This window comes from Salmo salar, chromosome 21, assembly GCF_965601325.2.
Source record: "Salmo salar chromosome 21, fSalSal1, whole genome shotgun sequence".
NCBI lineage: Eukaryota > Metazoa > Chordata > Actinopteri > Salmoniformes > Salmonidae > Salmo > Salmo salar.
Genome location: NC_138311.1, coordinates 29,630,031 through 29,655,521, shown reverse-complemented (window position 1 = coordinate 29,655,521; position 25,491 = coordinate 29,630,031). Strand labels below are relative to the sequence as shown.

The window sequence follows — 25,491 nt, the reverse complement described above, 5'->3', positions numbered from 1 at the left end:
TAGCATTCCACCCATGATGCCACTAGAGGGCGATTTGGTTATTTGACTGCAGGAAAGGTCACATATTAAGTTGCATGGACTCACTCTGTGTGCAAAAATCATTTTTAACATTCTCTTTTAAAGAAAACCTCATCTCTGTACCCCACAATTATTTGAAAGGTCCCTCAGTCAAGCAGTGAATTTAAAACACAGATTCAACCACAAAGACCAGGGAGGTTTCCAAACTTTCGCAAAGAAGGACATCTATTGATAGACGGGTAAAAAAATGAACAGACATTGAATATCCCTTTGAGTCAGTACAAAAATACAGACGTCCTTCCTAACTCAGTTGCCTGAGAGGAAGGAATCCTCTCAGGGATTTCATCATGAGGCCAATTGTGACTTTAAAACAGTTACAGAATGTAATGGCTGTGATAGGAGAAAACTGAAGTTGGCTCAACAACATTGTAGTTACTCCACAATACTAACGTAATTGACAGAGGGAAAATAAGGATGCCTGCACATAAAAAAATACAAAAAAATGTGGCAAAGCAATTAACTTTTTTTCCTGAGTGCAAAATGTTATGTTTGGGGCAAATCCAATAAAACACATTACTGAGAACCACTCTCCATATTTTCAAGCATAGTGGTGGCTGACTCATGTTATGGGTATGCTTGTAATCATTAAGAACTGGGGAATTTTTCAGGATTAAAAATAAATGGAATGGAGCTAAGCACAGGCAAAATCCTAGAGGAAAACATGATTCAGTCTGCTTTCCACCAGACACTGGGAGATGAATTCACCTTTCAGCAGGACAATAACCTAAAACACAAGAACAAATATATACTAGAGATACTTATTTAGACCACATTGAGTGGCCTAGTTATAGTTGTTTTGACTTAAATCAGTTTGAAAATCTATGGCAAGACTTGGAAATGGCTGTCTAGCAATGATCAACAACCAACTTAACAGAGATAGAAGAATTAAAAATATAATAATGTGCAAACATTGTACAATCCAGATGTGCAAAGCTCTTCGAGACTTAACCAGAAAGACTCACAGCTGTAATCGCTGCCAAAGGTGATTATAAAATGCATTGACTCAGGGGAGTAAATTAGATGTAACTGATGTTAATGAGATATTTCTGTATTTAATTTTCATGAAATTTGCAAAAATGTCTAAAAACATGTTTTTACTTTGCAATTATGGCATATTGTGTGTAGATGGTTGAGAGAAAAAAATATACTTAAAACATTTTGAATTCAGGCTGTAACAGAACAAAGGGAGGAATAATTCAAGGGGTATGAATACTTTCTGAAGGCACTGTATATATACACAGTATATACAGTGCATTGTGGAAGTATTCAGACCACTTCACTTTTTCCACAATTTGTTACATTACAGCATAATTCTAAAATGTGTATATATACATAAAACAAATAATTCTCATAATTCTACACATAATACCCCATACTGACAAAGCGAAAACCGTCGATTTTTTTGTTGTTGTTGCAAATGTATTCTAAATAAAAAACAGTATATTAGTATATTAGTATTCATACGCTTTGCTATGAGACTCGAAATTGAGTTCATGTGCATTCTGTTTCCATTGATCATCCTTGAGATGTTTCTACAACTTGATTGGAGACCACCCTTGGTAAATTCAATTGATTGGACATGATTTGGAAAGGCACACACCTGTTTATATAAGGTCCCACAGTTGACAGTGCATGTCAGAGCAAAAACCAAGCCATGAGGTTGAAGGAATTGTCCGTAGAGCTCCAAGACAGGAATGTGTCGAGGCACAGATCTGGGGATGGGTACCAAAACACTTCTGCAGCATTGAAGATCCCCAACAACACAGAGGTCTCCATCATTCTTAAATGGAAGAAGTTTGGAACCACCAAGACTCTTCCTAGAGCTGGCCGTCCAGCCAAACTGAGCAATCGGGGAGAAGGGCCTTGGTCAGGGAGGTGACCAAGAACCCGATGGTAACTCTGACAAAGCTCCAGAGTTCTTCTGTGAAGAAGGACAACCATCTTTGCAGCACTCCACCAATCAGGCCTTTATGGTAGAGTGGCCAGACGAAAGCCAATCCTCAGAAAAAGGCACATGACAGCCCACTTGGAGTTTGCCAAAAGCCACCTAAAGGACTTTCAAACCATGAGAAACAAGATTCTCTGGCCTGATGAAAACAAGATTGAACTTTTTGGCCTGAATGCCAAGCGTCACGTCTGGAGGAAATCAAGCACAAGAACTAGACAAGTCGGGACAAGTCTCTGAATGTCCTTGAGTGGCCCAGCCAGAGACCGGACTTGAACCAATTCAAACATCTCTGGAGAGACCTGAAAATAGCTGTGCGGCGACACTCCCCATCCAACTGGACAGCGCTTGAGAGGATCTGCAGAGAAGAATGGGAGAAACTCCCCAAATACAGGTGTGCTAAGTTTGTAGCATCATACCCAAGAATACTAAAGGCTGTAATCGCTGCTAAAAGTGCTTAAACAAAGTACATAGTAAAAGGTCTGAATACTTCTGTAAATGTGATATTTCAGATAACTTTTTTTTATACATTTGTCATTATGGGATATAGTGTGTAGATTGATAAGGATTTTTTTTAATCCATTTTAGAATAAGGCTGTAACGTAACAAAATGTGGAAAAAGTTTGGACACACCTACTCATTCAAGGGTTTTTCTTAGTTTTACTATTTTCTACATTGTAGAAGAGTAGTGAAGACATCAAAACTATGAAATAACACAAATGGAATCATGTAGTAACCAAAAAAGTGTAAACAAATCAAAATATATTTTAGATTTTTCAAAATAGCCACCCTTTGCCTTGATGACATCTTTGCATTCTCTCAAACAGCTTCCTGAGGTAGTCACCTGGAATGGTTTTAGAACAGGCTTGAAGGAGTTCCCACATATCCTGAGTGCTTGTTGGCTGCTTTTCCTTCACCCTGCGGTCCAACTCATCCCAAACAAGCTCAATTGGGTTGAGGTCGGGTGATTGTGGAGGCCAGGTCATCTGATGCAGCACTCCATCACTCTCCTTCTTTTTCAAATAGCCCCTACACAGCCTGGATGTGTGACACACTTAACAATTGATGTTGAGATATGTCTGTTACTTGAACTCTGTGAAGCATTAATTTGGGATGCAATCTGATGTGCAGTTAACTCTAATGATCTTATCCCCTGCAGCAGAGATAACTCTGGGTCTTCCATTCCTGTGGCAGTCTTCATGAGAGCCAGTTTCATCATAGCGTTTCATGGTTTTTGTGACTGCACTAGAAGACATTTTCAAAGTTCTTGAAATGTTCCCGATTGACTGACATTCATGTCTTAAAGTAATGATGGACTGTCGTTTGTCTTTGCTTATTTGAGCTGTTCTTGCCATAATATGGACTTGGTCTTTTACCAAATAGGGCTATCTTCTGTATACCACCCCTACCTTGTCACAACACAGCTGATTGGCTCAAACACATTAAGAAGTAAATAAATTCCACAAATTAACTTTTAAGAGGGCACACCTGTTAATTGAAATGCATTCCAGGTGACTACCTCATGAAGCTGGTTGAGAAAATGCCAAGGGTGTGCAAAGCTTTCAGGAAAAGGGAAAAGGGTGGTTACTTTGAAGAATCTCAAATTTCAAATATATTTTGATTTGTTTAACACTTTTTTAGTTACTACATGATTCCATTTGTGTTATTTCCTACTTTTGATATCTTCACTATTATTCTACAATGTAGAAAATAGTAAAAATAAAGAAAAACCCTTGAATGAGTAGGTGTGTCCAAACTTTTGACTGGTACTGTATATGACTACGACTTTATAAGTTTAATCAGGTAATATTAATTACAGAGAATTCAATTGATAAAATAGTATGTCATATATAATTTAATCCATAGTAAAGACACGACACAGGAGAGTAGCGTTAAGTGTTTGTCACGAAATTAAAATGGCGGAAAATCCATCAAGGCCGACCTTATGGGTCCCTGAGGCAAATCTGTTCCTTGTGAGGAGAGGGAGCTATGTACTGAATTTCATGATTTTAGGTCAAATGGGGTGAGGCGCGTGACCTTTCAAAGTTAGCATTTTCAATCTATTGTTTTAACCCCACCATCTGGCCAATCTATGAATGTTTTTAATGCCAGATCTCTGTGGCAAGACGCATCATTCACCCAAGTTTCGTCAAAATTGGGCCAGTGCTGTCTGAGATATCGTGTGTGACTAACGTACAAACGAACATACTAACTTACTAACAGACGGAGACAAATCCACAGTCCCCTCCCCGATTTCATTGCGGGGGAGAACAAAATATCCTCTTCAATAACAGTCCCAAATGCATATACCCTGCAGTGACAGCTTAGTAAAAGGGGCACAACTTCAGAGACATATTAAGAAAACATAAAATCACCCTCCTCCCACCTCTCTCTATGAAATCCCAACACACTGCTTGGTGTACCATTGGAGAACAAAGAGGTTGGGTAAGGATGCGACCCCCACCCTGACATAAGGCAGGTGCTTAAAGGGGGGTCCGAAACGGTACTAGATGGGTGTACCTAATAAACTGTATATGTGTATATGAGACGTCAACTGTTTGAGGTCTGAATGGCCATCCTCTCTAAACACATTGACTATTAACCGACTTAGTTTAGCCATGGAGGGGCAGGGGTGGGGTGGGGACAGACCCCCCTGGGTGAGTTGGGGGGAGACAGTGGAAGACGGGGGGAAAAATACTTCCTAAATCGCAGAGTGGGTTAGTCACCTGCCACACGACTGCTACTTATAGAGCAGCGAGCCACCAGCAAACCCTGAGGACTGGCGAGCCATATATCAGTCACCGTCTCACCCCACCAGACGCCACGCAGCTAGCCAGATCATCTGCTACCTTACATGGAGGTCTGCCTTTTCATCTGCCACTAACTGTACACAGACCCACAGCCCTGTTATGAGCTATTGTTTTAACTGCACAGTGTTACACTGGGTCGCTCAGCCCAGACACCAGCCTGTTGCCGGAGGGGAAGACTATTGATGTTTGATTATCAATTATAGTACCTGCATTAAAGTTTTGTTTTAAAAGAAAATGTTCATTGCAGGTTTTGTACATGATTCTAGTTTGATTCTAAAGTTCAGTTGCTATATGCTTTGCCTTCGGGAAGTACATTTATATTTACTGTGGTTCTTAGGATTATCAAATTGGATTTAATCTTTTCATGAGGTAGAGTGTAAGGTGATAACCAGTAGCATGCAAAAAAGAGACCGGGTGTGTCTTGATGTTTCCTGCAGTTATCTCTTCACTTTTCAGCAGTTCTTCTAATAAACAGGGTTGTGTCAAACCATGGAATGTTTGTGCAATAGGGTAGCATCAGTGTTACAACAGTCTTTCTTATCAATAGTATCTTTATTTCTAGCTGCACCGCAATGTATGCTCACTATCAGGAAGTACCCCTGGCTGCCCTGGGGCCCTGACCTGAAGGAGTCCCCTATTGATTTCGTTAGTCACTCTCACTCAAATATCATTAACATAAGTCATGGCAAAATGTGTAGAACTGCAGGAAATAAACTTTAAAACATACATTTTTCTCTCCTCCATCAAAAGGGGGGCAACTCAACATTTTTGCCCTCTTGGTGGGTGGGGCTCCCCAACCAAATCTCAATTATGGCCCCCAAAAGGCTACATCCAGCCATGGTCATGAGACTATGCATCTTTCGGTAAACAAAGAGATGGAAAAAGGTACACATCTGTCATCTCATTTAATGTCGAGTTGGTGAAAGTCTTGTATTTGTTAATGATCCTGTTTTTGATACTTCATGTAAGCAATCTTATGTCAAGCCATCCAATCTGATGCCTTGTCATTGTCTTGTAAATTATTGTAGATTGAAAATGGTGTTGTAGCTATATGAATAACCTTCATGAAAGAAACATTTGTTAATATAAGGACATTTACTGCTCTAAGAGACCCCTGTCATCTTAGACAGTGGAACAGTGGAGTCATTTGTTAAAATATATTTGTCTCTGGAGCTGCTGGCTGGCTGGATGAGTCAGTGTTGAGAGAAAGAGTGAGACTAACACACACCAGGACCCCTATAAATCGGCTCAACTAGTAAAAGGCAGAGACACTGGGTATGATGCTTTAGTGGCCCAGCAACTATATAGTATGAATACAAGAGACAGATGTTAATAGCATACCTCTATAAAACCCTCACACACACTCACTGAGTGACAGATGTGTGAGTCCTGTTAGCCTTGAGTGCACCTATGAAAAGGGACAAATTAAGACTCTGGTCCATTTCCACAAGTTTCCTGATCTACTCTGAAGTGTCCTTCCTATGTTTGTGTGTCCCATCGAGGGTGATGTGGTGGTAAATTACCTTTTCGTGCTACAGATGGTGATGGCTGTCAGTACTGAGGAAGAGGGTCCTAGCTGCTTCCCAAAGGGTCTTCACCTCAGAGACTGATGGAATGGTGGATTGGACTGGGCCGTAGAGGTGTGGTGACCTGATGGGATAAGTGGAGATAGGACCGGGCCGTAGAGGAGTGGTGACCTGGTGGGATGATTGGAGATGGGACCGGGCCGTAGAGGAGTGGTGACCTGGTGGGATGAGTGGAGATGGGACCGGGCCGTAGAGGAGTGGTGACCTGGTGGGATGAGTGGAGATGGGACCGGGCCGTAGAGGAGTGGTGACCTGGTGGGATGAGTGGAGATGGCACCGGGCCGTAGAGGAGTGGTGACCTGGTGGGATGAGTGGAGATGGGACCGGGCCGTAGAGGAGTGGTGACCTGGTGGGATGAGTGGAGATGGGACCGGGCCGTAGAGGAGTGATGACCTGGTGGGATGAGTGGAGATGGGCCCGGGCCGTAGAGGACTGATGACCTGGTGGGATGAGTGGAGATGGGACCGGGCCGTAGAGGAGTGATGACCTGGTGGGATGAGTGGAGATGGGCTGGGTCGGAGGACAGAGGTTGGTGGAGATCAGTGATCCTGAGTCGTACCTCTTGCAGACACACCGTCAGATATAATCAACAGGAGCTGGGTAGATCAGAGAAGAATATAATTTCTGTAGAGTGGAGTAGGATCTCTGTAGAGTAGAGTGGAGTAGTGCTGGAGCTCTGTGCTGTCCCAGGGTGGGAATGCTGGCTTGTGCAAGGGGCACGGGAAGAAAAGTAGGGGCATCATGAGAGAGGGTTTCCTCTCTGCCCTCCTCCCTGCCTCTCTGTCATCCGCAGTCTCCTCCCTCCCTCCCTCCCTCCCTCCCTCCCTCCCTCCCTCCCTCCCTCCCTCCCTCCCTCCCTCCCTCCTCTGTCCTCTCCCTCCCCCGTCTTCTTATGGTACATCCCTCTCACAGATTCCCTGGTAGGCTCCCTGGCACTTTATTTTGGTGGGAAGAATTCCTTAGCATCGGGAAGGGAAGTGGAATTGTGTTCAGGGATCAATAGGAATTCCGTTCTGACAAAGCTTTCAGAGGAATTACTTGTCTTTGTTGTGTGTTTTACTCAGTCTTTGTTCTGTGTTTTTTTGTTTTACTACCGTCAACAGTATATTGTCTTTAAAGTGGTAGTCAGCATAAGCAACAGTCTGACATTGCAACACATACTTTCCCAGCATACTATGTAACTACCGTGATTTTTTTTGTGGCGAAATGTGTAGGTAACATGATTCATTATGTCACGGAATATACCTAATAGAATCACTCTACCGGGAGAGAAATATCAGATTTCATATGAATGCAAGTAGTCATGAAGCGTAAGCCTTCTCTGTTTTACATTGTTCAGTAAGTTTGGTGGAAAATGTTAAGTAAAGCAACGTTTTAAGTATGTTATTCGCAGTAAATAATGTCACTGTTATATGTGAAACAGGTTTAATCTTTTATAATAAGTTTACAATAAAAATATAGATTTTATGCAAATGTTATAGGTTACAAACCAAAAAATTATTCATGATGATCAGGGTTCAATAAGCATCTGAATTAGACAGAATCGGGTACCCCACCCTCGTTCAACTACTATGTAATGATAAAGTCAGGGATAATACAAGTTTATCTGGCATACTGTATAATAAAGCATGCCCCACAGATGCCAAAAACAATCTACCCCCTCCACTCTGTGCTGAGAATACCTGTTTTGGTCATGTCTTCTCTTCTTTTCTCTCCCTCCTCCCTTGCTCTCAAACACGGTCCTGCTCCGAAGTCAGGAGACAGAGTTTGGGATGCCAGCCGATACTCCTCTACACCCTCCTACTCCTGTTTCTCCTTCTCTCTCCTTTTGTCCTGTACACAGAGCCAGTGTCTGGCCTGGCTGGTTTCACTGTTCTAGATGTATGGGCCTGCAGCTATATGATGACATTATATAGTGTCAATCCTTTAGGTTGTGATTCCTACTTGATGCAGGGCAGCCTGTTCAAACGACTGTAATTACAGTAGGTGGTGAGGGCACACACACACACATAGACACACACACGTGAATACAAACATACACGCATGCACGCATACACACACGTGAACACAAGCATACACGCGTACACACACAGAAAGACAGATACACAGACACTATGACAATGCTAATTTAGTGGCAGGGGCACCTCTGTCAAATGTGACATTGCTTTCCATCACCTTGTGGGAACTCTGTTTGCATCTATAATGAGAGGGGTGAGAGGAGAGATGGAAAAACATATTTCCCCCCCAACACACACATGGAAACATACTCCCTACAGTATGTGTTGTCTGTGCTGGTCCTAGATCAGCCAGATCTCCAGTGGTGTTACTCTGCGGGTTACTCTAGATCGGAAGAGTGATGTAGGGCCATCTAAAAGAGCCCGTTCTCCCTGTAACAAGTCTGTCTTTGATGGCGGACTGTGGAGAATGCCTGTGCATGTATATATACATCTGGGAAACGAGTTAATGATGCAGATATCATGCTGTGCGCCTTGAGGCTGAATCAATCAATAATACTCTTAAAGGAAATGTTTAAGGAAAGAAAATATGTTAATAATTCCTAATCACTCTCTTTTCGTTCTATGGGGTATTCAACCCCTTTTCACCTCTTAGTGTTTATCATCACCAGGCAGGATTATGGTGAGAGCAGAGTTTGTTTAGTCAAACAGCATCAAGTGATCTGGAACAGAGAGGTGACGCTCTCCAATTTAACTTAATCTCAACATTTACAACAGAGCAGCAGTGCCAGGGTGGGGGCTGTGTGTGGGGAGGAGCGTGTGGGGGTGGGCACTCTGCTGGATCATATTAACATAACCACGTAACAACCCCCCCCCCCCCCCACTACCCCCACTGGTGACTTGACACGATTTCAGCCCTGCTGCTCCTGTGTCCGAGGGAAACCAGGCTTGACCCCAGTCTCCCCCCCAACACACCCTCCCACACCGCTGTAGCTGTAGGCCTGGGTTGCCTGGGTTACACCACTGTGGAACATTGAACAAAAGTTCAGTTCAACACACACAAATAGCACAACTGACCTGACAGTGGCTTTTAAGGGACAAAAACAGTGATATGTTGAGATATAGAATGATACTATCACCAAACCTTACGTGTGTGTGTGTGTGTGTGTGTGTGTGTGTGTGTGTGTGTGTGTGTGTGTGTGTGTGTGTGTGTGTGTGTGTGTGTGTGTGTGTGTGTGTGTGTGTGTGTGTGTGTGTGTGTGTGTGTGTGTGTGTGTGTGTGTGTGTGTGTGTGTGCATACGTGTTCGCACATAGGTGAGATATGTGCTCTAAGTATGTGCTGAGTGATTTGCCAGGGCAGTATGCATTCTTCTTACATACTAAACCACATACAGTAAGTGATCCGAGTAGGCCTTCTGATAAACCAGTGTTGTTCTAATGTAGCCCTCTCTCTCGGTCATTCGATAGGCAAACCCAGAGATGTTGCTTCCATTCCTGCATGGGCCCTGTTGATTCCATGAGCCAGCAAGGTGGGAAAATATCATGTTCTGCCCTCAGAGCAAGGCAGTTAACCCTGAACAACACCTGCTCCCTGGCTGCCGATGATGTGGACGTCGATTAAGGCAGCACCCGCACCTCTCTGATTCAGACGGGTTGGATTAAATGCGTAAAACACATTTTGTTTGAATGCATTCAACTGACGAGGTATTCCCTTCTACCAGACCACTGCTTTTTAGACCACACTCTGAGCTCATCATCATAGTGCTGTTATCCCAGACCTGAGGGATGGAGGGAATATATGGGTCATGTGTGTCTAGGTTGACTGTCGGTTCCCCTCTCTAACCTCCTCCCTTCACCTCCCTCCTATAGCCGCCTCCTAAGTACTGGAGACTGTCATTACATCCTGTGTACGTGTGTGTGTTTTCCTTTCAGCCTCTCAATGATCATTTATGTGCGTTCTAGGCGTTGTCCATACAGAGAATTCTGAGAGGGATTACTTCCATTCGTTGTTACGTAAAAGGGGAAAAAACATGATATTGATAACCTACAGTTATAGGACAATCGACAAAAAGGTTATACTAATATATTACAATTAGCCTATTTCTTAGGAATGTCTCTTTCATCAGTTATTGATGGGAAATGTACTGGGACATAAGCTGGGCCATTGTTATTCAAATTAAGATCTTATCAATGTTTATATTCAAAATGTTCCATGAGTTTTCTGACTTTTTCCTTTAGTAGACCTAACTTAACCTGTTTAGGATAGGGGGCAGTATTTTCACGGCCGGATATAAAACGTACCCGATTTAATCTGGTTATTACTCCTGCCCAGAAACTAGAATATGCATATAATTATTTGATTTGGATAGAAAACACCCTAAAGTTTCTAAAACTGTTTGAATGGTGTCTGTGAGTATAACAGAACTCATATTGCAGGCCAAAACCTGAGAAGATTCTATATGGGAAGTGCCCTGTCTGACCATTTCTTGTCCTTCTATAGCCTCTTTATCAAAAATAGAGGATCTTTGCTGTAACGTGACATTTTCTAAGGCTCCCATAGGCTCTCAGAAGGCGCCAGAATGGGGAATGATGACTCTGCAGTCCCTGGGCGAAAAACAGTAGGGGTTTTGGAAAGTGGTCGTTCTGAGAACAATGACACTGGCGAGCGTGTGCATGTGAAGACTCCAATTTCTATTTTCAGTGTTTGAACGAAAATGAGGTCTCCCGGTTGGACTATTATCGCTATTTTACGAGAAAAATCGCATAAAAATTGATTTTAAACAGCGTTTGACATGCTTCGAAGTACGGTAATGGAATATTTTGACATTTTTTGTCACGATACGCGCCGGCACATCACCCTTCGGATAGTGTCTTGAACGCAAGAACAAAACGCAGCTATTTGGATATAACTATGGATTATTTTGATCCAAAACAACATTGGGTGTTGAAGTAGAAGTCCTGGGAGTGCATTCTGACGAAGAACAGCAAAGGTAATCACATTTTTCTCATAGTAAATCTGAGTTTGGTGAGTGCCAAACTTGGTGGGTGTCAAAATAGCTAGCCATGATGGCCAGCTATCTACTCAGAATATTGCAAAATGTGCTTTTGCCGAAAAGCTATTTTAAAATCGGACACCGCGATTGCATAAAGGAGTTCTGTATCTATAATTCCTAAAATAATTGTTATGTTTTTTTGTGAACGTTTATCGTGAGTAATTTAGTAAATTCACCGGAAGTTTTCGGTGGGTATGCTAGTTCTGAACGTCACATGCTAATGTAAAAAGCTGGTTTTTGATATAAATATGAACTTGATTGAACAAAACATGCATGTATTGTATAACATAATGTCCTAGGAGTGTCATCTGATGAAGATCATCAAAGGTTAGTGCTGCATTTAGCTGTGGTTTTGGTTTTTGTGACATTATATGCTAGCTTGTAAAATGGGTGTGTGATTATTTCTGGCTGGGTACTCTCCTGACATAATCTAATGTTTTGCTTTCGTTGTAAAGCCTTTTTGAAATCGGACAATGTGGTTAGATAAAGGAGAGTCTTGTCTTTAAAATGGTGTAAAATAGTCATATGTTTGAAAAATGGAAGTGTTTGGATTTTCGAGGTGTTTGTAATTTGCGCCACGCTCTCGCCAATATCATTGGATATTGGCGAGGCCTTCCGCTAGCGGAACATCTAGATGTAAGTTAAGCTGTTCAATTATGTTCTTCTTACTATAAAATCATATAAAATTAAATTGTGTCAACACGCATTCTATTCCACTGAAATATATTTTCTTCATATTATAATGTTTCTTAAATACACGATTAAAATAAATAATGGATTTATTTTGATGGTGTATATTAAATTGATGCATTATACTTTTTAAAATGTATGTTCAAAAGGCCTACATCAGTGGCTTGTATGCCTGCATGTCTGGATATGCTAAACGTGTTTGTAGACATAATTTCAACTCTTTGGTTATGCATTTCTCCCTGCACCCCAACTCCTCAAACTATGGATCTGCTTCTTGTTTTCCATACCCTCTATGCTCTTTCCCTCCTTCTTGTCATCTTATCACACTGAACCTGCTCACCTCCTCCACCCCATCCTACCCTCCCTCTTCCTCTCCTCCATTGTGTGTGTGTCGATCATCCTCTACATCCCAAGGTTTCCCGTGGTACAGAGAGGAAGCTGCCCTTCCACATCCTGTCAGAATGGAACAATCCATCTCTCTCTCCCACTCCTTAGGCACAGTGGGGTAAAGTACTTAAGTAAACATACTTTAAAGTACTACTTAAGTCATTTTTTTGGGATATCTGTACTTTTCTATTTATATTATTGACAACTTTTAATTTTACTTCACTACATTCATAAAGAAAATAATGTACTTTTTACTCCATACATTTTACCTGACACCCAAAAGTACTCGTTACTTTTTGACAGGAACTTATCATGTCATGACTTCCGCCGAAGTCAGCTCCCCTCCTTGTTCGGGCGGCGTTCGGCGGTCGACGTCACCGGCCTTCTAGCCATCGCCGCTCCATTTTTCATTGTTCCATTTGTTTTGTCTTGTTCCCCGCACACCTGGTTTAAATTCCCTAATCACACTGCATATATATATTCCTCTGTTCCCCCATGTCTTTGTGTAGAATTGTTTTGTTTTGTGTTTGTTGTATCGCGCCAGTCTGGTTTTTCACCCTGGGCATTGCCTGTACCCTATTTGGGGAATTATTGGTGAACCTTATTGTTATATTATTGACGGTATTTTGCAGTTGTCACCTTTGCCGGTTGGCTTGAGTTGTAGCTGTTTGCTCCCGTCTGTTTGTTGCTCTTGGCTAATAAAGTCGCCTGATCACCTATTCTCTGCTCTCCTGCACTTGACTCGAATGACCAGCAGCGAAAACCCTGACATATCAAGATAACATCCCTACTGCCTCTGATCTGGGGGACTCACTAAACACAAATGCTTTGTTTGTAAATTATGTGTGAGTGTTGGAGTGGTGCTCCTGGCTATCTTTAAATAAAATAAAGAAATAAATACATGTGCCGTCAGGTTTTCTTAATATAAGGAATTTGAAATGATTTATACTTTTATATTTTAGTAATTACACCAACTTTTACTCAAGTAGTATTTTACTGGATGACTTTTACTTGAGTCATTTTCTATTAAGGTATGTTTACTTTTACTCAAGTATGACAATTTAGTACTTTTCCACCACTGCTCGGGCCCATGTGCTCGATGAGTGTGTTTCCTCGTTTCCAGTAAGGAATTATTTTATTGCATAATTTAAAAGTAATTTAAAAGCTCCCTGGTCTCCAGGCTTACTGGAGCAGGGTTTAGGCTTGTGAACCTGCAGTGAGCTCTGACTACAGGACTCAGGATACCTGAGACTCATTCATCCCTCCTAGCTCCAGGACCAGGACAGATCCCTCACTGGGTGTGTGGGAATGTAGACTAGATGATGCATGGTCACAGAGTCCAGTGTTTTCCCTGCCTTGCCTGTTTGTCCCATGCTCAGGCAAGTTCTCCTCAACATAGTTACCTGCACTAAATACAAACACATCTGTACATGCCAGGAAGCAAGCACTGGTGTAGAGTAGGCCTTTGCCCAGCAGGCAGGAGTATGCTCCACTTCCCATGTGGACCATTAGAACCACTAGATCTCCTAAAAACACTTGTCTGGAGTGGAGGCAACACAGTAAACACAAGCTGAAGACAATAGAGTCCTTCTCGACACGCTTAGTGTTGGATACAGGAACTCTGTCCCCTCACAAACACACAGTAGCCGGCGTGTGTTAGCATTGTATTAGCAATGTGGCAGAACATTGGAAGGGAAGCCTGGAGCAAAAACCCAGGTAGTGAACCCAAACATCGAACAATCTCTAACATTCTTGATAACTTTTTTTACAATCTAATGAGCAATCTAACAGTATTTACCTCTCTAACGAACCATGTAACAATGGTCAACACAAATATTTATCACTGCCTAAGTGTTAAAGATAAGCTAGTCAAATTAACTTCCTTGTTTTGCATAGCTCTAATATCACACTTAAAATGAAGGAAGCTTGGTTTGTGTGTTGGGTGTGTGCGTGTGTGAAATGACCTTGGCTATGCCCCATCTGGTTTATGGAAACAGGTCCAGTGAGGTTATCAACCAGGTCTACTCCAGAAGAGGTAGAGACAGAGTGCTCGTCCAAACCCAACAAACCTGACCTCCCAAATACAATGGTATAACCCAAGTCCAGCTGGCCAACAACAGATCTGCCCTCCTTAACACAATGGTATGGCCTGTGACCAGCCGAATAGCACAATGTCTTTGATAACCCAAGGTGTGTGTGCATATTAGTATGCATGTGAGTGCCTTTACCACTCCACTGGCACAGAAGCTGGTCCAAATGCAGGCTCCAGTTTAGACACTGAGAATAAAAAAGTCTTATCACCAGTTTGACTTGGCCGACGTTGGTGCACATTCTCTCTCTTTCAAACATTTGGCTTTATTTGCTTTGGTGACTATGAGAGGAAAGGGTCGGAAATGCCTTTGTATAGTCTGTTCAATCTTAAGAACAATCATTGGAAAGTAATGAATGTTGGGTTCTCAGAGGAAACACTACATTTCTCAAGGATAGAGAGGTGTTTTGTTCACACATTGGAGGTGCGAGAGGTTGGAGCTGCCATGACCATAAAAGTATTTGGCCTAGGCCTGATTTTACTGGTAAATTGGCTTATATGGCTTAATGAAACCTTTATTAAGCCTTTATAAAGCCTACATAAATGCTTCATGACTTAAAATCAGATGTTCCATTATATAAAGGTGATATATCTAGTATTTTACAAATTGTGACATAGCCCTTTGATAGTGCATTCCAATACTTTAGTGGTCATGGTAGTGTACTAGGTCATGGGAGCATTGCCCCCAGGCCCTCCTATACAGACATCTCCGATTACATCTCTTTAACACTCAGTGAATAACCTCTCTATGCATGTGAGACTGTGCGTGTGATAACCACTCAGGTATGTTTGGTATTGTGATGTGTGTGCAGTGGTGACCCGTCATTCAGAGCCCCACCTGTTTAGCATTTTTTTTTAAATAATAATAATGTGTATATATATATATATATATATTGTTGTTGTTAATGCCTTTTTTGCATGTTATTTTGGCATTAATACATGTCACATATCAGTTTGCAAACAATATAAAACATTGAATAATAATTGAGTTAATAAATCCGCATAGGCAGCTTTAAAATGCAGGTGTTTCATCCTAGCTCAATGCTTTCTGTAGTGGTGGGGCAGCCAGCGGAAAATATTGGGTAGGAGTTGGTAATGTTCTCTAGTTGCGCCTTGACTGGCTCAGTGTTTGGTCACTCATGCGGACACTACGTCACCTCAAAATCTTCAGGGAGAGCTCGACAATTGAAGCCCATTGGGTGCTGCCATAGAGTTACATTAGAAGTGCCCATCCAAGAACGCTCAAGGTCATTGGCCCACAGATAAAATGAAGTCAAATCACATTATACCTACCGTAGCTTTAATTGGACTGATCATGTCAACATCATACTTTCAAAATCTTAGCTAGCAAGCTAGCAGTCATCATCACCAATCAAGTCAACAATCTACTGGAAAATCCTTTTCATCCTTATCATATGAAGAAAAATTATGAAGAGAAATTATAGATAAAATGTTCCAGTGCTCATCGGCCAAAACCCTGCTCCAGTGCTCATCGGCCAAAACCCTGCTCCAGTGCTCATCGGCCAAAACCCTGCTCCAGTGCTCATCGGCCAAAACCCTGCTCCAGTGCTCATCGGCCAAAACCCTGCTCCAGTGCTCATCGGCCAAAACCCTGCTCCAGTGCTCATCGGCCAAAACCCTGCTCCAGTGCTCATCGGCCAAAACCCTGCTCCAGTGTTCATCGGCCAAAACCCTGCTCCAGTGCTCATCGTCCAAAACCCTACTCCAGTGCTCATCGGCCATTTGACATTACACAACACGTTGGAAATCGCAAATTCAACAATGAGTGGTTTGGAAGGAATCAGTGGCTTGGACCACACACCAACTACACTAAATATCAGTCTAGTGATTGCTTTGCAATGTTTAGCAAGCATTGCAAAGCAATCACTAGACTGATATTCAGTGGAGTGTCATATTCGTGAATGTAGGTGGCAGGGAAGTCAGGCGCAGGAGAAACCAAGTTGGTTAAATATGGAGTATTTAATAAAAAACAAACTACATAACCAAAGTACAAAATAAACTGGGTAAAGAATACCCGTCGCACACCGAAACACAAATCCACATAACATAACATACAAACAATCACCGACAAGGACATGAGGGGAAACAGAGGGTTAAATACACAAGTAATTAATGGGATTGGAAACAGGTGTGATGGAAGACAAGACAAAAACAATGGATAATGAAAAACTGATCAATGATGGCTAAAAGACCGGTGACGTCGACCGCCGAGCACCACCCGTGCAAGGAGGGGCATCGACTTCGGCAGAAGTCGTGACATGGAGTGAGTGTGTGGTTCAAGTCTGGGTTTAAAGGTCTCTTTTCCAAGCTTAAAAGGATAAACATTCAACACCGGCCATGCTGTCAATCCAGAGTGACATCTACCGTGTTCAAAACAACTGGAATCTCGGGAACTGGGAAATCTCCGACTTTAGTGAGTTCAAGACAACTGGGAACTCTGAAAAAAACTAGCTCCAACTGGGAAAATAAGTTTTGAACTGTCATCCAACTGAGCATTCCAAGTCGGGATCTCAGACCTCTTTCTAGAGCTCCGAACTGAGGATCACTGATGTCATGATTTGACCTTGTTTTTTTCAGAGTTCCCAGTTGTCTTGAAAGCACCATAAATCCAGAGAATGACAGACTTTGATGACAAAGTTTGATGACAAAATGTGCCCACTAAGGACCGCCTTGCAACCTTCCTGTTCAAGTGAGCACAGCACAACAAGGTGAGTCCAAAAATGTATTATATGCTGCTGCATAAATTATGTAACATGCCAGGGAGACATGTATACTCTATTTAAGAAAGAAATACTAAGGGTATGTTGTGTAGTAAGCTGTTAGTAGCCCATGTGCCTCACCCTTATAATTTGGTCCCTTTTCCCCCTCATAATTTAGCCTACTGTTCTGACTTGGTGGTGCACATGTAGCCTATAGCCTGTTTTAGAGAAATGTTGTCTGCTTTCATTGTCTGCTTATATGCCCCCTTTATTTATCCTATGGTACTGACTTGGTGTACAGGGATAATACTGTAAGAACGGCCCAAGTTCTATATTATGTCACTGTTTCAAAAGTGCTGAACAAATAGTTATATTGACTACGTCCGTCCTAGCTTGATCATTAATGTCTTAATCGAAATTACAGATCGCCTCTTATCCGCTCATCGTCCCGTTATGCCGTAGTTTGTACATCTCAATTGTCAGTAGAAACCACATTTGTTTAAGCAAGTCAGCCATATCAGCTATGTTTTTTTAAAAGGCAGTAAATGAGGCTGAATGAACTGTTTCGCTGCCAGTCAAGGCTCTGCTGATAGCCAGGTGTAGCAGTGGTAAGGACAGCTGTTGGGACTCTGCTGTTGGGACAGCTTTATCCAGACCCTAAGAGTTTTTGGGCATTTTCAGCACTATTGTGATGTTCTGGGACATGTTATGTACATTTAAGCCATCCTTAAGGCAAACACAATATAAACTTTCATTTCTAACCAACTGAGTAAATGGTGGTCAGTGGTCAGGCTAAAAATCTGAGTTTTGTAAATCACATTGAGAATAAAGGAAATCTTCAGTCAATCTTGTAACTTGTAAGGCTGCAGCTTTAAGCATAAAATCAGTATGGCGTGTATTTTATTTTTCTCATTCATCTTACTAGTTCTCAATACATATAAATGGTTATGTAAGATTCTTAACTTTGGGGAAATGTATGTGGAGTCATTGGGAGAGATGTAGGTTTATGTAATGGTATTATTGCAGCAAGGTCAATGACCAATGATGAAAGCTACTGTAGTAACCATAGAAACCTGAGTGGTCTTTTTTGTCTGTGTGGCGTGTCGGTGTGGTTGTGGGTAAAAAGGGAGGGGGCAATGTTAGTCTATTCTACATAAACTCCTCATAACATGATGACAACCATTATGTATTTACCCTGCTTACTGTACTGTCCTTACTGTATTTTTGATCTTACTGTATATTCGTTTTAACTATCACTTTTAGTCTCTCTGTCCATCTCTCTCTCTCCTTTCCTCTCCCTCTTTTCCAATGGCTATGTTGGGAGCAGGAAGCGAGTGGCGCCATCGCGCCGTAGGCAGATCGCCGTACGATAGGTTTGTTAGCGTGTTAGCGTTCTGATTAGTGGCCGGTTAGTGCCCTGCCACAGGAATCTAATCTGGCCTCACGCCTCACCACACATGCTCAATAAAGTCCGCACCCTCCATCATGACATCATGTCTTTGTGTGAAATCCCAGCGCCATTCACGGGCCCACGGCAGGGCTTAGCATGCCAGCGTCCACCATACCAACACACAGCGCTTTAAAGGGAGTCCCCCAGTGCCCCAGTCCCCCAGCCTTCACAGAGGATACATCCTTCACCATGGGTCCACCGGCTCGGATAATGTCAACTTGCCACCTGTGCGTTCTGCTGCGTTTCCTCTAGGGGGTTACTCCCCCGGCCTTGGTGGAGAGGAAATGGGTTTCATAACCTTTTGCTGAGGATTTTCTATGAAATTCACATTTGAGGATGAGTGGCAGGCACATCACAACATGCCTCTTAATTCTGGAAGCACAGAAAACTATTTCCTAAAACACATCCACTAACTTGACACCTGAAGTTCCGGAAGTCTCATCAGCAACTGAGCCATTAGTAATACCACTTATAAGTAATAGGACTTGTTCTGTGTGATAAAGGAAGAGCAGGATTCATTATCTCTTGGTTTTGTCCGGCATTAGTCTTGCAGTAATAAACATATAATAAATTCCTAGGTCAAAAACACTCGGGTTAACTGCTGTTGCTCTTGGTATAGAGATTTTGAGACCAAATACCCAGCTCAATGACACCCCAGAGACTGAAGACCCAGATTGTTGGGTCCAGACCAAAACCCAATGAGAGCGTGATCACTTACTGGTTGGTGGAAATCCCAGGGGAGGGTTAAAATGAGACAGGAGATTGCAGTGGTGTAGAAAGGTGCCGTGGCTTGTGTCCACTTGTGATAATCCATTTAAAGCCCAACAACTATTGTTTTATATCTAATGATGTCTTTAAGGTATCAATTCTAACTGTCCTTATAGGTGTGTGGTAGTCAGTACATCTCAATTTCCAGTAGTTTGTGATACAGTATCTGGTCATTTTCAATAGAAGAACTATGCCCTAAATGAATAGTATGTGCATAAATCTCTTATTGAGTACATGAACCAACTCTGGGTCATGAGAATGAGATCGTGGAGGGGAGATTAAATGTGTAAATCTAAATACATTTCTGTATAGGTTGCATAAAACATTGCCCATTGACTGCGACATAATTCTTTCCCCTTCCGCTGGACTGCGACATAACTCTTTCCCCTTCCGTTGAATCACTGCACCAATGGTTTCCTCTGGAGCACAATATTTCAACAGTTTAGATAACACCCAAACAATTCATTTATTCAAATAAACCTTTCCCACGTCTGAGTGTGGTTTGTATGTATCTGCCATCTCAAGTATTGGCTTGGTGAGATGTAGGACTGTTCAAAGTTCAAATATGCAGGTGTTATATAGTATACAGTGGTATTGTAGTCGCTCATCTTTTTTGACCGTTTTACATTTATGATCATAAAAATGGCACTCAACTGAAAATTCTCATGTTTCTGGCCGTAATATATATCTATATTAGCCACAGATAAGTCACGCATTGTCGTGTATTCCAGACTGTAAGTATGAGAATGTGTGTGTGCGCATGTGTATGCGTCTATGACAGGTGATAAACATGCCACTGCGACCTGCTGTGTCACCTCCAGAATGATGAAGCTCTGGCCTCTTACTGCCATCCTGTTATTGTCTGCTGCTCTAATGCGAGGCTCCTGAATTATGGCCATGTTAACAACAGGGTCAGAGAAACACTGGCATAGAGAGTGTGAGAAAAGTTGCCTTGTTATGTATGAATGATGGGTATTTGAGTTTGACAGTATGAAGCTCAATGCAATAGTGTATGTATTGTATTTGAATTGCATTTATCTTCCTCTGCCAGGCACTGGGTTGAGGTAAATACAATGTAGAGAATGTTGTGGATGGTTTTCAAATGTATAAAATCCTTAATTTTAAGTAATTCATGAATTTTTTTTATTTAATTTGACAAATCTGCTGCAAATCTGTTAAAGTGCTCATATTTTTTTATAAGCATATAATGTAATGATGTTGTAGATGAGTCGTACTGTAGATAGAAAGATAAAAGTGAGCCATAAAGCATTGACATTTTGCCTTACCTGTTCCTGGAAAGCTGTTTTCCAAAATAGAGTCCTTGCCTCATATCCTTTCACTCAATAGCTGAAATTCTTCACATTCTAGACAGATCATTCAAACCTGTGACACTAACTAGCTATGGCATGTATCGAACATACACATGACATGATCCTTACTCAGTTCTTAATCATAAACTAGTCATCAAAGTAATGTAGATGAAAACTGTGAATTCTCATTACAGTATTGTTGTCTTGCTTACCATCTAGCCTACTTACCATTTATAGCCTAATCAACCCGAATGCATGTCACATATCCTATACTGTGAATTGTATGAGAATATGAATGGTTGCAATTTAAGTTATTTACAAAAAGTACACCTACAGAAAATACTTTCTCTCCGTAGAAGACTATAAAATTAAGCTACCATTCACAATTAATAGCAATGATAATATGACCATGGATGAAATGACAACAACCAAAACCCAAGTGCAGGTCCACGAGGAAATTCACCCCCCATCCCCCCACTTCTCATAGCGTTAAAGCCTGACTCGGTCTCTGCAGGCTGATAGTAGGACAGGCACCAGTCAGCTGTTGTGGTTCTCTGTGTGTGTGTGTGCGTGTGTGCGTGCGTGCGTGCGAAGGGCTGTATTGAGGAGAGCTGCAGAGGGGATGTACTCGGTGCCCTGGCTCTGTGGTGTCCATGTTGCTTTGGGAGCCTCAGGCCTGCTCCCATACATCCCACTCTGGGTCTGTTGATCCTATTGTCTCCTCCGTCACCACGCATCGTCCAGCGAATAAAGGCCGTCTGGCTCCAAGCTTAAATATTGCAGCAAACTAAAAACCAACCATCAGAGCCGATTCATTCACATCTGCTCAGTGGGGCAACAAGGACAGGGCTTTAGGTGGGAAAGAGGGCAGAAGTCTACTTTTCCCCGCCGGGTGCCAAGAGAACAGGACAGGACACTACGACTTCGCCGGAGCCGCATCTGTGGCAAGTTAACTATTTGTTAACATTAAACCAAATATCATACCTTCAAGATGTAAATATGTGGGTTATGGATGTGTTATTGCTAGTATTCCAGGAGGGTTGATTTGGTGACTAGTGGAACGGTGCTTTAGTGATAGGCTGTGCAGAGGGACTTTAACTCGACAGATCGCTGTTCTTTCGCCATTATTCAGATTTTGTCATGCAACAGCTTTTTAGCTGAACAAAGACATTGCGATAATCGTGTGGTGAGGGACAGGAATTTTGGAAGTTCCGCTGCTTTCCACGTGTCTGTTTTTAAAACCTATCTCTGTCTCTCTCTCTATATTTCCTCCACCATCCCTATCCCCCTTGCGTCCACCACTTCATTCTATCAACAGCGCTACGGACCGATCATGGGTGACTGGAGCTTTCTGGGTAATATTTTAGAGGAAGTGAATGAGCACTCAACGGTGATCGGCCGGGTGTGGCTCACGGTCCTCTTCATCTTCCGCATCCTCATCCTGGGTACTGCGGCAGAGTTTGTGTGGGGCGACGAGCAGTCAGACTACGTCTGCAACACGCAGCAGCCCGGTTGCGAGAACGTGTGTTACGACGAGGCGTTCCCCATCTCCCACATCCGCCTGTGGGTTCTGCAGATCATCTTTGTGTCCACACCATCTCTGGTCTACGTGGGCCATGCCGTGCACCACGTCCACATGGAGGAGAAACGCAAGGAGCGTGAGGAGGCCGAGCTGAGTCGCCAACAGGAGCTGAGTGAGGAGCGGCTGCCACTAGCGCCTGACCAGGGCAGTGTGCGCACCACCAAGGAGACCAGCACCAAGGGCAGCAAGAAGTTCAGGCTGGAGGGCACCCTGCTGAGGACCTACATCTGCCACATCATCTTCAAGACGCTGTTCGAAGTGGGTTTCGTAGTGGGCCAGTACTTTCTGTACGGCTTCCGCATCCTGCCGCTGTACAAGTGCAGCCGCTGGCCCTGCCCCAACACTGTAGACTGCTTCGTGTCCCGGCCAACAGAGAAGACAGTCTTCATAATTTTCATGTTGGCCGTGGCTTGCGTCTCGCTCTTCCTCAACTTTGTGGAGATCAGCCACCTGGGCTTGAAGAAGATCCGCTTCGTCTTCTGGAAGCCAACCCCGGGGCAAGCCCAGGGTGAAGGCCTGAGCCCCCTGCCCCCCCCAGGGGGGATCCTCAAGAGCCTGCCTCCCCTGGCCGTGCCCTCCATCCAGAGGGCCAAAGGCTACAGGCTGCTGGAGGAGGAGAAAGCCCCGTCCGTGACCCACCTCTATCCTCTGGCAGAGACGTGCATGGAGGCAGGGAGGTTAACCCCCCTGGCACCGCCCTTCCAGTGCATGGAGGAGAAGGCGGAAGAACTGAGGCACACGGAGGATATTTCTAAGGTGTACAATGAGACCCTGCCCTCCTACGCCCAGACCACCGAGATAGGGGAGGACACACTACCACTACACCAAGAGGAGGAGGAGCAGGAGCAGCAGGAGGTGGTGGAGGAGGACAAAGAAGAGGAGGAAGTGGTGGAGGAGGTGGTGGAGCAGGATGTGGTGGATGGAGTGGTGGAGGAGGAGGTGGTGGATGGAGTGGTGGAGGTGGTGGTGGAGAAGGATGTGGTGGATGGTGTGGTGGAAAGGGAGGAAGAGAAAGAAGAAGAGCAGAGGGAGGAGGATGAAGAAGAGAGGGAGGTGGTGGAGGAGGTTGTGGTGGAGGATGTGGTGGAGGAGGATGTGGTGGATGGTGTGGTGGAAAGGGAGGAAGAGAAAGAAGAAGAGCAGAGGGAGGAGGATGAAGAGGAGAGGGAGAAGGAGGTGGTGGAGGAGGTTGTGGTGGAGGATGTTGTGGAAGAGGATGTGGAGCAGGAGGATGCAGTGAAGGAAGTTGTGGTGGAGGAGGAGGTGGTGGTGGACGGGGAAGGGGGACCTCCAACCGAGGCGGAGATGGAGGTGACGGATACGATAGAAGACACCAGACCACTGAGCAGATTGAGCAAAGCCAGCAGCAGGGCCAGGTCAGATGATCTCACCGTATGAACCTGTGAGAGAAAACACGCGCACACACGCACACACTTACACCGAACACAGGAGAACATACACCTAACTCTAGACAACACACACTTAAAACAGTAGGGCTTAACCAAGGGAAACACATGTAAATCCAACAGGGATAGATTCAGTCACAAGTTGCATATTACCCTTATGACGTGGGCAACATAATTCAACAAGGCAAAGAAAGATCTGAGCTTGTTTGTGAGATAAGTGAATATTATAAAAAGTAGCGGTTAACAAGAGGAGGGATAGATTTTTTTTCATTAAGCGTGTTCTTATGTAGAAAATGTAGAAAGGGCAAACATGCAGAAAGGGGAAAATATTTTTACTTTAACAATAACCAATGAAAGTTCACTAATGTTTACATATTCTGGTGGGGTTGAATGGGTAGGGGAAGAGATTGAGCATATATTCCTGTCTGCAAGGCAGTAATATTACTGTAGGCAGGCAAGCACTTTCATTCCCATACAGTCAGTGACAGACTGCAATTATGTAGTTGAAAAACATGTTGCAGGTGGAAGGGCTCTTATACACCAAGTCCTTGCACAGAAAAATCATGGAACAAAATTTACAAACTTATGACTGACTCTTCAACACTAAGTTGATAGTCATTTTTTGGATCAAAAAGAGCATAATTTTGGCACACATTTCCTAGAGAACAGGGAACTCTGTGCAAGGCCAATATAACCCTCATATCAACTCAATTACGCTTAGATTTACATTTCTTTCAATTGAAGGGAGATTTGCATCTATGTACAAGAACATATCTCTCCCTTTCATGTTTATATACAGCGTTGTACAGCCAAAAAGCTGGGTAGTGGAGAAAAACAAACCCAAAAAATACCACATGTTGAATGTCTCTTTTCAATGTGATTCTACAGCTCATCTTTTGGATTGCTTATATATTTTGTTACCTATATAATGCAGAAGTGTGAACTGTTATAATGATGTCTTTTTGTGAAAGAGAGGAGTGCTGGTTTTGCCCGATCACAGACTGGACCATAGTAACAACCTCAGGCCAAATCCTCTCTTTTCGCGCTGTACAAACAGGCTTCAGAGCGATAAAGATCATGCACGATCAGCACAAAGTATTGTGGAGCCACAGACAATAAAAGAAACCACTCTCACATATGAAAAACAAGCTTCCTTGACATTGTTGTGGGGGAAAAATAGTTTTACTTGATTTTATCTGCCCTTGATGTTCCTTGCCCCTGTACAAATATGAAATACTTGTTTACAAAATTTTGAAAGAAAAACAATAAATGGTGAATCTCATTGTACATAAACTATCATCCTATCTGATGTCTAATAGCAAACATAATGTTGAGACACTTAGTTTAAGTTATGATATTATGTCTAGCTAAATTACTAGAAAACAGTCAAGAAACATCATAATACTGATCAAGTCACTGATTTGGTAGGGAAAATTAAGTGCTTATCAAAATTGAATCATTATTTCCATAATTACCAAAGACTTGCTTTGCAGAACTTTGACCTTTCTTATCTCTGTCCAGAGATGTTTTTATTTTTACATGTTTAAAAAGTTGTTAGAGAGCAGAATTCTCTCTTACAAGTACTTTTTAAATTAAAACAAAAAAACAATTCCCCTTGAAAGGGAAGCCTTAAAGTATGACTTATGTGTATGAAATATTTC

General features: G+C 42.8%; 2 protein-coding genes across 2 annotated transcripts in view; one reads left to right on the top strand and one right to left on the bottom strand.

The window, feature by feature from the left end:
- Positions 1-7,134, bottom strand: part of LOC106582114 (gap junction alpha-5 protein) — a 30,127-nt gene extending 22,993 nt beyond the window's left edge. The window contains exon 1 of the mRNA XM_014164867.3: positions 6,357-7,134. The gene's annotated coding sequence lies outside the window, so the exon portion shown is untranslated. The remainder of the gene's footprint in view (positions 1-6,356) is intronic.
- A 14,958-nt stretch (positions 7,135-22,092) lies between these two features.
- On the top strand, positions 22,093-24,540 carry LOC106582042 (gap junction alpha-8 protein). Its single transcript, XM_082967091.1, has one exon. It carries the CDS (start codon positions 22,176-22,178, stop codon positions 23,820-23,822), a length of 1,647 nt encoding a protein of 548 aa, XP_082823217.1. The 5' UTR covers positions 22,093-22,175; the 3' UTR covers positions 23,823-24,540.
- Positions 24,541-25,491: the final 951 nt, after the last annotated feature.